Raw genomic sequence first — 12,304 nt, forward strand, 5'->3', positions numbered from 1 at the left:
TGTATGTGTTGGTGGAGTTTGCAGATTATCCTGATGCCCACAAGTGGGGAAAAACTCACTTAATGTAGGTTCAAGACACTTTTTACGACGAGATCAAGATATTTTCAATCATAATTCTGAAGTGAAAACATCACAGCGGTAATTAACTCTCCCATCGATAAAGTGACACCCTCATTTTGACCACCACTTTGATCTGACAGACATCAAGAAACATGAGCGACTGCTTCTCCCACTTACACCCTTTGAACTGTCAATCACCACGGAAGATTTCTCTCTCGTCCCGTCACGTTGAACCTGACCCAGCCAGACATGAGAGAGGAAGACGAGGGGTGGGGGATTGTCTATTCCACATTATGACACAGTTATGAAACTTTTATTGGTGTCAGAGGGCCAAATTCACTGTTGGAATGAGTTCTTGACATCAGAGACCGGTGTGTGTGTGTGTGTGTGTTTTTCTTTTTCTTTTTTTTTTTTTGGTTCATGTAATTACCCACAGTGCTCTGTCAGCTATTTTTAGCCCCACTGTTGCTCAGAGAAATATTCCATTTAGAGCCCAGACTGTCTCATCCAACCGTGCTCCAACATCTACTGAAGTGCTACACCTCCATCCAGTGACCATAACCAAACTACACTGGCAATATTTTAACAGATAGGAGGCAACTCACCGAAACACACCTCCGCTCCTTAAATGGGGCCCTAAAAATGGAGAGAACGTACATCAATCAGGCATAACATTATGACCGCTGACAGGAGAAGTAAATAACACTGACCAGCTTGTGACAATTCAATGTTCTGCTGGGAAACTTTTGGATTCATGTGGATGTTACTTAGACATGTACCACCCACCTAGACCAGACCAGGCACCCCCACCCCATAGCAATGACACTCCTTGATGGCAGCAGCCATCCCCAGCAGGATGTAGCCTGACACAGGTACACACACAAAAACGGTTTAGGAACTAAAAAAAACATGAAAAACAGCATAAGGCGTTGACCTTTATGAGGTTAAAATGTTTGATAGCAAAAGTGTGTCACCGTCTCTCTTAGATACAGATATAAGAACATAAATAAACTTCTCAGAAAGTTTCTCCAGGAGTTTGAAACAGATAATAATGTAAAGCTTAGACTGAGATACTTTTGTTCAGCCTTTTATTAACTGATTGCAGTCTCTAGAGAGTGGAGTGACAGAAATTTTGTTTTGACGAGAAAGTCAAAATATCACAATTATAAATTAAAAAGAAACTAAAGTTTCCTTATTAAACAGTGAAAACAAAGTACAATCTTTCTTATGAGAAGAAAAAAAGTGATCAACTGAAATGCTGCAACGATTTAACAACATTTTATACCACGGTCCACAACCTCCCTCTCGTCTCGTCTGTGACAGGCAGGGATGAGAACTGATGAAATGTTGTTAATAGCACTACCTTTATTGATTCTGGTTCTGATTCTGTATAGTGTATACGTTGTACAATGACAAGTAAAGCACTTTACTTCCTTACTTAAATGTCTGGAGTCTGGACTATATAAATGTGACTATATATAGGTGACTTGACTTTTTAATTTATGTTTAATTTGGAACTGGTTCTCAACCTCACTGATCAACCTTTCAGGTTTTCTTAGTCAAAGAAAAACATCCGAGACTACAGTCATTATTACTCTGCTAAAATTTAAGCCCCAGTTCTTAACCACGTTTTAGCACATTACTTGATTTTATCCTTTTATAAGTCTTACCACTGGCATTATTGTTGTCTTTATTTAACTAAACCACTCCATCTCCTCCTTTCTTCCTCTACACAGGCTGCATTTATGCGCAGGGACGGCGGTTTATCGGCGGGTTGGACGTGGTAAATTACACAAATTAACATTTTGATTAACTGTCGGGTGCAGGTGGCTGCAATCATACCATACATCATTAGTGAGGGAAATCATAGTCAGCTACACGCTGGAAAATCTGATTTTTTGTCAGACACAAATTTAGTTTGAAGGGATTAAAGATCCATTAAAGATTTCAGCCTGTGCCCTGGCTACCTGTTTCCATTTGCATTTTATCAAAAAAACAAAAAAGAAAAGAATTTTGCTTCAAGTAAATGTTTATTTAAATCCAGCCTCCCTCAGTTTAGCATTATCATATCACCGTGCTGGATTTTGGTTAACTTTTGAAAATTCAACCTGAGCAATGCCTCCGAAAACCAATGGTAATGTGGTGCAGATTGGAGGAAATTATTTACACCTGCATGTGGATTCAGATAGCATACGGGCTGAAATGAGCCACTGTTACACAAAAAAAAAAAAATTAAATAAGTAAAGAAAATATGCACGCAATCTGGGCCCAGTTCTCAATTCCCATTCCTAATGTCAGGTGCAGTTATAGATTGTGGTTATAGATTAGTCCCTCTTCCATGTTACAAACAACATGTGAAACAAATGACCTGCTCGTGAATATTCTAACAGGACTCTCTTTCAGTCTGCCCCACAATTGTTCTGAAATGCAAATACATTTTCATAGACCTGAGGTCGCTGACTGGCTGGTTTTAATATCTAATCTGACTCAGTAGCAAGTAACATCCAGTTTGTAGCAGCAACAGTTGCAGCTGAAATGGTTAAGGAGTGTTTTCTCTTATGACAAATGGCCTACTGTATATCAGCTGGCCAATGACACAAGGTGTCTTATTAACTTCATACACTCTCCTTCATAAAACACAGGACATTACACATACTGTATCCTGTTGTCGTGGCTTTGTTCATATCTGGAGTATAAGCCAGAGGCTACCTGTAAAACATTGAAATAGTGACCTTCATCTACAAAACGGCAGCGATTTGAATCACTGAAATCATAACTAAAATATTATGAGTCTCTTATAATCAAAATTAAACACTAGACTCCACTGACCTCAGTCTGGATAAACGTGGGTATGAAAAAACGTTTTCCTTCACTTGTAGACAACACCATAAAAGACACTTCATTTTAAAAATCCCTGTAAAAAGGCCCCAAAAAGAATGTAAATCAGCTTTAACCCAACTAGCTGACTAGTGAGCACACATAAATGCTACATTATTTTACATTCTCACGCCACACGGATAAAAGCTGAAGGTTACCCTGCCGAGTTACAGAGCTCACACTCCCATGTTGCCCTTCTCTCCTGACAGTAGTTTCTCCTTGGCCGAGTTCTGAGGGTCCCTGCGGGGAGACTTCTGCATTTCTCGACTTTTGACCCACGTGTACGCCGACGAGCCACCGAGAACCAACATGTTACTGGTCCACCACAGCGCGCTTTTACTGGAAGAGTTGTACACCACCGCAATAACAGTCTGCGCACAGGCCTTCGCCGTCCCCGAGACGTTGTGCGTGAGCGGGCTGGTGAACTTGATCTGGAGGCCCGTGACGTAGCCGATGGCGAAGCCAAACACCCCTCCGAGCGTCATCATGCCCCAGAAGCCGAGGTCAGCGAGGCGGCTGAAGCTGGCGATGCGGCCCAGCTCTCCAAATACGAGCATGAGCGGGATGAAGAGGACGCAGGCGTTAATGTTGTTGTAGTAGGACAGCTTCCAAATGTTTCCGTCCACCGCAGGCATCACCTTCTTGGTGAAGATAGCATTGAGGGAGACACAGGCGCTGGCAAGGACCCCGAAGAAGACGCCTGACCAGGAGAGGGCGCCAGTCAGGCCTTCCTGGTCCACGCCAAGCCAGAATCCACCTGAGAGGCAAGGACATATGAAGGACTGAACACTACAGAGATGTTTTGAAGCTGTTTCTTTTATTTCTGAATTGTTTCGTGCTTGATTGCTTTTGTCTTGAAAAGTGCTCTTTATATTATTTTCAATACTGTTAGCTGAATTTTAGCACTCATATATCTCAATAACAGTCACACCAGTATTTCAGCCATGCAAGGGAATAACTGTTAAAACTGTACGTACATCACTTTCTTCACAAAATATCTGAAATACAGGTTGAATTTCAGGCTGTAAAAATTATCTTTTGTTTCCAAAAATGTCAACAAACTTTCATAGGTTCCCACAGGAAACTGTCATGTAATAGTGCCTTGGAAGTGACTGGGGCCAGGTATATTGTGTTCACAAGAAGAGTCTACATAAGCATTTTCTAAAAGGCGGGAGTTCATGAGATGTGGCGTGTGTTTGATGCAGCCATTTTCAAAAAATGGCAGAGGATGTGGAAGTTTATTTTTCAGTAACGGTTAAATTTTAAACTCTGTTCCTTCTAGACATTGTCAGTTGCCTAGCAGTGGTGTTCTCAAGGCTTACGGCTGATGTTAACACTTATGCTATGTTCACACTAGCGGCAAGCAGAAGCTGGCCGTGTGTCAAGTCAAACTGAAGCTAGACAACTGTTTTATATTATTTTTAACTGCTTCAATATCACCTTGATGTCGTGTCGACCAATCGTTTGCATTAGCTTCCCCAGTTAACAGATGACGTCAACAACAACCTCAACGGTCGCTTGAGCAACACTTCAGGGACCACGCTGGCCAAGTTGTAGCTTCTAGTGTGAACGCAGCGTTAAGCGACAAGCTTTCTGTGAACACATGCTGCCCCGGGGGTCCACCCATGAACATGAGCTAATGTCATAGCTCCAAGTTCTCTAGTTGTGACGTGTCTTGTGGAGTTCTCAGAAATGGTGGAGATAAGTAAATATATCATGGTTAAGTCATGTAGAGGTTTCAGGTGTTGATATTCGCCAAGGATTCCCTTCTTTTCCTTCTAAGTTAGCCAGTCGTTAGCTTGCTAAACTGTCAGACATGGTGGTTACCAGGTGGCAACAATTGCCTAGCAACGGCGTTTTCACAACTGAGTGGGTATGTTACATCTTGAACACCGGGGATTTTGTGATTTTGTGACTTGTATATCAACAACACATGCTGACACTGTTGCTGTAGCTGGTGGACAATGTCCAAAACCCACATTAAATATGTTTTTTTTTTTCAGAGTAAATATTTACAACAAAAGAAAACAGAAACAGCAAACTGACTTAGAGACTAAAAGCTGTCATTGTGTTTGGTTGACAAATCTCTTCAACGCTAATTATGCTATTTTTGTACACAAAATCTAAGTGGGAGTACTTTTAAAAGGAAACTACAAGACAATAGAAATATAAGGCCTTCAAGTTTTCCTGTGTTCACAAAATAAGAGTCATGGCTCCACAACATTCAGGTATATGAAACTGTTTTCATTTAAGTATTAGTATATGAAACTGTTGCGCACAACCATATCTAAATGGTAGTTTCAGTACAATATCATGAATGTTTTTTTGTGGTGACAAATTCCTGCAGGGCCCAAAACCTCAGGTTTGTGGAGGCTGATGCAGCAGCATGCTAAGGTAAGGTGATGCTCTAGTGTCCACAAAAGTGTATGAGGACTGTATTCGGTGACGATTTATTTTTAGCCTTTGACCCATTTTAGAAAATGTACTAATGAGAATACGGTCAGGTGCAAATCGCAGATAATTTTAACAAAACACTGTTGCATCCTGAAAAAGTGAAGTTGACCTACCCAGTATGATCCCACAGCACGCCAGAGCTCTTAAAGACGTGGTTTGCTTCAAGATAAAGTATGAAAACAGCACATTGAAAACGGTGCTGAGGGAACGACCGACTGTGTAGAAAGCCACCCCGACATATTTCAGGCACAGGTTGTTGAAGGTGATCATGCAGATGAAGACGATGGACAGAGGCAGGACTTCCCTGGACGTCTTCACGTCGAATCTGACCGCAGGGAAGTCGATGAGTCCCGGGCACACTTTGGACAGCAGCTGCATGAGCCAGCACAGCCCGACAGTCACCAAACACTGGTAGAAAGTGACAAACAGCGGTGCGTCCAAGTCCTGATTGTCCAGCAGGTGATTGTTAAGGAACACCATTGTTATTGACACGAACCAGTACAGAGCAACCACCGCTGCTATTCTGACCGCTCGGAGTACAAAAGTGTCTCCGCGTCCGTCCATGGAGCCGGTCAGAGCCATCGTCAAGATACTGGACCGCTTCAGCGGTGTCCTGTTCATGGCTAAGGGGACAACAACAGTCTGGGTAAAAACTGATGCAGCCACATTAGCTAAAATTAGGCTACAGACTACTAGTTTGACTGTAGGAATCAAACATGACTGTCGTCTTCCGCCAGTGGCATCAACAGTCACACTTCCGATCTGAGTTTTTCCAAATAAAAGCACAATCCAAACCTCCAAAACCACACACCAATGCAATCATCTTTTCTCTACACTATCCTATATTCATATGTGGCATCTCTGTAAGTATCTCTGCACGTTTTGTATACAATGACTAGATTCATACCCTGTAAAGTCTCCTGATCTTAAATATAGTCATACATTTAATGGATAGTTTCCAAAACCAGCAAATAATTCAAAATTTACACACACTGAAGTAGACCTTGACTAATCCAGCCACAAATTATTCATCACTGGCAGACATCCTATCAACACATATCACAAGACACTGCAAATTATAAATGCTGGAGACATTAGAAGTTGTTTTACCTCTAATATCTCCAGCATTTATGATTTAGTTTATTAATAAGGCCAATGATATGTAAATTTTATGAAGCACAATAAGGGAACCGAATCAGAATCCGTGATTTCTTTGTGCATTACTCTTACAGATTAATATGTGTTTCCATATAAGCATCTTATTGGCTGGCTTATTGTCCATCTTTAACTTCTGTACCTAAAAAAAAATGACTGAACACTTTAAAATCTCATTTCATAATTAGTCATCAGGCGCGTTCGACTTCATGCAGATCTGTGCAGATCTGACTTGACGTGATGCATGCTGGGTTGAACAAGTTCATTTTAACCAATCATATTCGAGGTCTATGAGCAGAACAACCCAGCATGCATCACGTCAAGTCAGATCTGCACAGATCTGCATGAAGTCGAACGAGCCTATCCTCTCATCAAACTCTCTTTTGACTTCAAATGCAAACAAAAAAGAAATATCACTTTTATTTTGAAGGTGCAATCGCAAACCGGAAAACTCGTGCAAGTTAACTACTTCCTTGTTTTTTCGACCCTTTTTAAATTTAAAGAGACAGTATCATGTAGCGGTGCATGGTTTCCACCTGTTAAAATATTGCTTGCAGTATTCTACATCGCGTTGAAGGATTACTTATATTTTAAGAACTGGTTGTTATTGTTGCTGCATTAACAGTGTTTCCATATTGTAAGTTTAAAGAGATTTGCTCGTATCAGGATAGGGAAACAATATCCCCAAGGAAGGGTGTAGTCTTCAAGTCATCAGATACCATGAAGTTACCATGCAGTACAATAGGCTACAGGTTTTCAAAATAAATATTCTTGGTAGCTGATCTGATTCTCACTTGAATAACGTTGGCCTTTTTGAGGATATCAGACTACACTGTGGGTCACCAAAGACAGAAACAAATCCTCAACCTTGCGTCGCTTTAAAGGTCACTGGGCTAATCCAGAGAGTCATCTTAAAACTCTCTGACAGCCAATGAAAACAGTACAGGTAATGTCTTACACCAAACTGCAGATTTGAATGGCAAAGAACAAAGGAGTTGAGAGAGTTTCACAACGTGTTAACACGATGCCATCGGGTGTTTCGTACCAGTTTGTCAGGTCTATTAACTACGTCTAGTAGCACGGGTTTTCAGACCCATGTAGTGCAGCTTTACTGTCTATGGATCAATAATTGTATACGTTGTTAAGACACATGTTTTCATGTTGTTATAGGTTTAGGTTTCATTTCGGGTTACTGACTTTAAAACAAAGTACTCACAATACAATACTAGTAATCCCAATAAATGAAATCAATATTTATGAATTTAAACCCTAAGGCAGGTTTACACTATTTGTTGTCTAGTATGCGCCTCAGTATCTCATATTTGAAAAATTCATCCTTCTTTTTCTAAAACAGCAACAGCACAGATTCCTCTGTGTGGTTTTACTAAGACTCCCACCAATGGGTAACAGCAGGCATCTGTTTAGTCCAATCTTTAATCAATAATACTCTGCCTCAGATCTCTTGAATACTATCTGTCAGCTTTATAAAATACTGTACAGGTTTAAGATCATTGCTTATATCTGACCGTGAAGACAGACTGGTAAGATAAAAGTAGATATTAAGACATGTTTGACTGAGCTTTTACTCCTCAGCGCTATATCCATTCATCTGTTACATCACCTGCTGACAGCAATGCCTCTCTGTCTTTTTTATGTGCTTTCTTAATATAGGCCTTCACCCTTCACAATGCTGTGTTTGATAAGAAATAGGAACAACAGTGTGTCATGTGCTTCAAATTTCTGTCCCGACTCTGTGTCCAACCCTCTGTCTTCCTACTGTCATCGTTCTCCTGCTCTATCATTGCAGTCTTGCTCAGTTGCTGTAAAAATTCTTATAAGTAAGTACTGTTTGTTGGTGTTATATTCCCTGCTACATAAAACAATAAGTCAGTTTGCTGGTGTACCGTGTTAGCAGAGTGTGTAAGCTATATGGCAGATATGTGCTCTCAGCAAGGACAAAACTTCCTCATCTTCCTCTTAGAACACAGAAGTTGTGTAACCTGATTTTGCCTACACAACTCATCCATCAGTGGGCGCTTGATCCCACATCGTGCTTCTTTTTGCTCAGATTTAGGAAGGGAAGAAATGCCTCGCTGTAGCTGATGCAATATTCACAAAACGGTCTGGCTTCCTGACCCCCGCCTGCAGGGGAGACTTTCACGCTTTATTAGGTTGCACAAAAATGCAGGAAGATGCTGCAGGTGGTACCTCGGATCATGGGACTTCTGGAGCGTCTACACTGATATTCAGATATTTAAAAATAAAGATGAACAGAATAGCTATACTGGATGAAATACAACACAGTTTTCACAGATGCTGTGCTATAGCCCCCTGGAGGAGTGTGCTAGAATCTGGATCCGGATATTCTTTGATTTGTCATAAACACTTCTTTTAATAATTGATTACAGTCTCTAAATTAAAGCTCCATTCAGGGAGTGTGGATTGACAGAAAATACTTCAACACATTCTTTTTTTTTTTTTTGACAAGAAAGTCAAAATATCACTTTTATAAATAGAAATTATGAACGTGAAAAAATATGGTTTCCTTATTTTAACATTAAAAACATGAAGTCTTCCCTTCTGATATTTTGAATGAACTGAAATGTAATTTCAAACTGCAAGCTTTGGATTTTTTTTCAGGTAGGTGCAGACTTTCTGATAACCTGACACTTGCTGGCAGCACTGTTCTTTAATAATTCCTGGTCTGTTTTATGTGTTAAAGAAGCAGGGGTACACAAATTTCCAGTGTCAACACAGCAATTTTATTATCTCTGGACAGAGTGTAGAAATATAGTAGAAAAAAAGGCACGTGTACCGCAGATGTGCAAAAGTCAGAGCGTTTGACTGGAACGTTTTAAACCAGCAGACTTCAAGGTTACCACATCACCACGCTTACATACAGCAGATATTAAAAAAATAAGTTACAAGAGCAGATTTTAGTGACGGAAAAGGAAGACCAAACAAAGATAAAACATCAAATCTTTGGTATCTTTATAAAAAAATACAACCTATGCAATGCCACTGGAAACCAGTGGTGATGTGGTGTTGAGTTGAGACAGTGATTCATTCAGCTGGGTGACAGGTAGATGATTTGTATCGATCTGTGCATCAGTAGTATAGACACTTAAACAATAGGTGTAAAAAAAGTTCTTAAAAATATGTTTGTTTTTTCTTCACATGTAGACAGCATCTTTAAATACACGTCATTTTAAAAAATAGTTGTAAAACAGCCCTAAAAAGAAAATAAATAGCCTTGGCCTAAGTAATCAGATTCACACAAGTGCTTCATTATTTTACATTCTCACGCCGCACGGATAAAAGCTGAAGGTTACCCTGCCGAGTTACAGAGCTCACACTCCCGTGTTGCCCTTCTCTCCTGACAGTAGTTGCTCCTTGTCTGAGTTCTCAGGGTCTTTGGGAGGAGACTTCTGCATTTCCAGACTTTTGACCCACGTGTACGCCGACGAGCCACCGAGAACCAACATGTTACTGGTCCACCACAGCGTGCTTTTACTGGAGGAGTTGTACACCACTGCAATAACGGTCTGCGCGCAGGCCTTCGCCGTCCCCGAGACGTTGTGCGTGAGCGGGCTGGTGAACTTGATCTGGAGGCCCGTGACGTAGCCGATGGCGAAGCCAAACACCCCTCCGAGCGTCATCATGCCCCAGAAGCCGAGGTCACCGAGGCGGCTGAAGCTGACGATCCGGCCCAGCTCTCCAAACACGAGCATGAGCGGGATGAAGAGGACGCAGGCGTTAATGTTGTTGTAGTAGGACAGCTTCCAAATGCTTCCGTCCACCGCAGGCATCACCTTCTTGGTGAAGATGGCATTGAGGGAGACACAGGCGCTGGCAAGGACCCCGAAGAAGACGCCTGACCAGGAGAGGGCGCCAGTCAGGCCTTCCTGGTCCACGCCAAGCCAGAATCCACCTGAGAGTCAAGGACATGTCAAGAACTGAGACATAACAGTACACAATCAAGCATCAGTGGATGGTCTTTTTCATATTACATCAACATAATTTTGTATTGTTTTGTGGGTGATTTGTCTTCAAAAGAAATGGTTCAACAAAGTTTGCTTTGAAAAGTTCACCCTAAATAGTGTTTTTTTTTTTATTATTATTATTATTGTAAAAACTGTCAGCTAAATTTAGCACATTACTAATCTTAATAACAGTTTTACATGTTCATCATATGTGCAAATGTTTAACTGTCAGAACAGTCTGTGTCTCAGTCTTTTCAAAAAAGAAAAGTAAAGAAAAGTGAATGATTTACTAAATGTATTAATGCTTAAGAGTAACGAGAGACCCGATCAAATCTCTGGATATATAGGGACATTTCGTTTCATCAAGGGTTCAGGTTGTGTGTGATTCAGGATGTGGTAGCGCGGTGTTGCGCGCTCTCAAGGGCCCATGAGAGCGCACTACACCAGCGACAAGAAATGCATTTAAACTGCAGAGGCGAAGAAACGGAAATGAAATGACTCTGATGTAGACGGACTTTGCAGTAGTAAGTTTAAGCATAATGCCTTGAAGCCATCCCTCTCGCTGGTGCGCCCTCCCTCAAGGTGCATGTGTAGTGGGCGCACCCACAACACCTCGCCACGTCCTCATCCTGGATCGCACACATCCTGAACCCTTCCTGAAACCAAATCTCACAATGAGTGTCACTTTACACCTGACTTGGCGCAAGATTTACGAGGCGGCGCGCATTCCACGTAAAGCGTATTTTATGCCACACTACCGGGTTTAAGTGGAGCAACAGGTTTGTATTCTTTCAACCACACGCGTGTGAGGACACAGGCCAACTGTCAGTCAGGTGCAAATCACCGATCATTTAAATAAAAATACTGTCACGTCCTGGAAAAGTGAAGTCGACCTACCCAGTATGATCCCACAGCACGCCAGAGCTCTTAAAGACGTGGTTTGCTTCAGGATAAAGTATGAAAACAGCACATTGAAAACGGTGCTGAGGGAACGACCGATTGTGTAGAAAGCCACCCCGACATATTTCAGGCACAGGTTGTTGAAGGTGATCATGCAGATGAAGACGACGGACAGAGGCAGGACTTCCCGGGACGTCTTTAAATCGAATCTGACCGCCGGGAAGTCGATGAGTCCCGGGGACACTTTGGACAGCAGCTGCATGAGCCAGCACAGCCCGACAGTCACCAAACACTGGTAGAAAGTGACAAACAGCGGCGCGTCCAAGTCCCGATTGTCCAACAGGTGACTGTTAAGGAACACCATTGTTATTGACACGAACCAGTACAGAGCAACCACCGCTGCTATTCTGACCGCTCGGTGTATGAAACTCTCCTCGGGTCCGTCCGCAGAGTCCGCCATGGCCATCGTCAAGATACATGCGTACAAAACAAGGGACTAGCAAAACTGGAGCATCAACATGAACTAAAACGAAACGGCTGTTCGACTTTATGATCCTGACATGGTCGATCAACACACACTTCCGATCTGGGGTTTTCAACATAAAAGCGTCATCCAAGCCTGATTGACAACAACAGCGCAAAACGACACAACAAGGAAACTATTTATTTGTATTTATTTATTTATTTATTTGCAGTGTGCTTCATTTTCAGGAAACAATTCTGCGAGTATTTTTCTGCAACTTTATGTGTAGCCTACATAAAAAAATGTCCCACAGGTGAGAGAGGGGACACCTGTAGCTGTTCTCTCTCAGTTTTTGGTCACTGTGGTGGCCAGTGTTCATCTCTTTATGCACTGTAAGGTGTCCTGCTGATCC

The 12,304-nt window shown here is 41.8% G+C and overlaps 2 protein-coding genes across 2 annotated transcripts; both read right to left on the reverse strand.

The window, feature by feature from the left end:
* Positions 1–1,129: 1,129 nt before the first annotated feature.
* Positions 1,130–6,224, reverse strand: LOC311485618 (GDP-fucose transporter 1-like). Its single transcript, XM_084541157.1, has 2 exons — positions 5,505–6,224; positions 1,130–3,694 (listed from the first exon to the last, which is right to left on the reverse strand). The coding sequence occupies exons 1-2, from the start codon at positions 6,010–6,012 to the stop codon at positions 3,114–3,116; spliced, it is 1,089 nt and encodes a 362-aa protein (XP_084397283.1). The 5' UTR covers positions 6,013–6,224; the 3' UTR covers positions 1,130–3,113.
* A 2,833-nt stretch (positions 6,225–9,057) lies between these two features.
* On the reverse strand, positions 9,058–12,075 carry slc35c1 (solute carrier family 35 member C1). The gene is made up of 2 exons (XM_084541158.1): positions 11,427–12,075; positions 9,058–10,477 (listed from the first exon to the last, which is right to left on the reverse strand). Exons 1-2 carry the CDS (start codon positions 11,893–11,895, stop codon positions 9,897–9,899), a joined length of 1,050 nt encoding a protein of 349 aa, XP_084397284.1. The 5' UTR covers positions 11,896–12,075; the 3' UTR covers positions 9,058–9,896.
* Between the last annotated feature and the right edge of the window lie 229 nt (positions 12,076–12,304).

Source organism: Chelon labrosus (assembly GCF_963514085.1).
Source record: "Chelon labrosus genome assembly, chromosome: 3".
Lineage (NCBI taxonomy): Eukaryota > Metazoa > Chordata > Actinopteri > Mugiliformes > Mugilidae > Chelon > Chelon labrosus.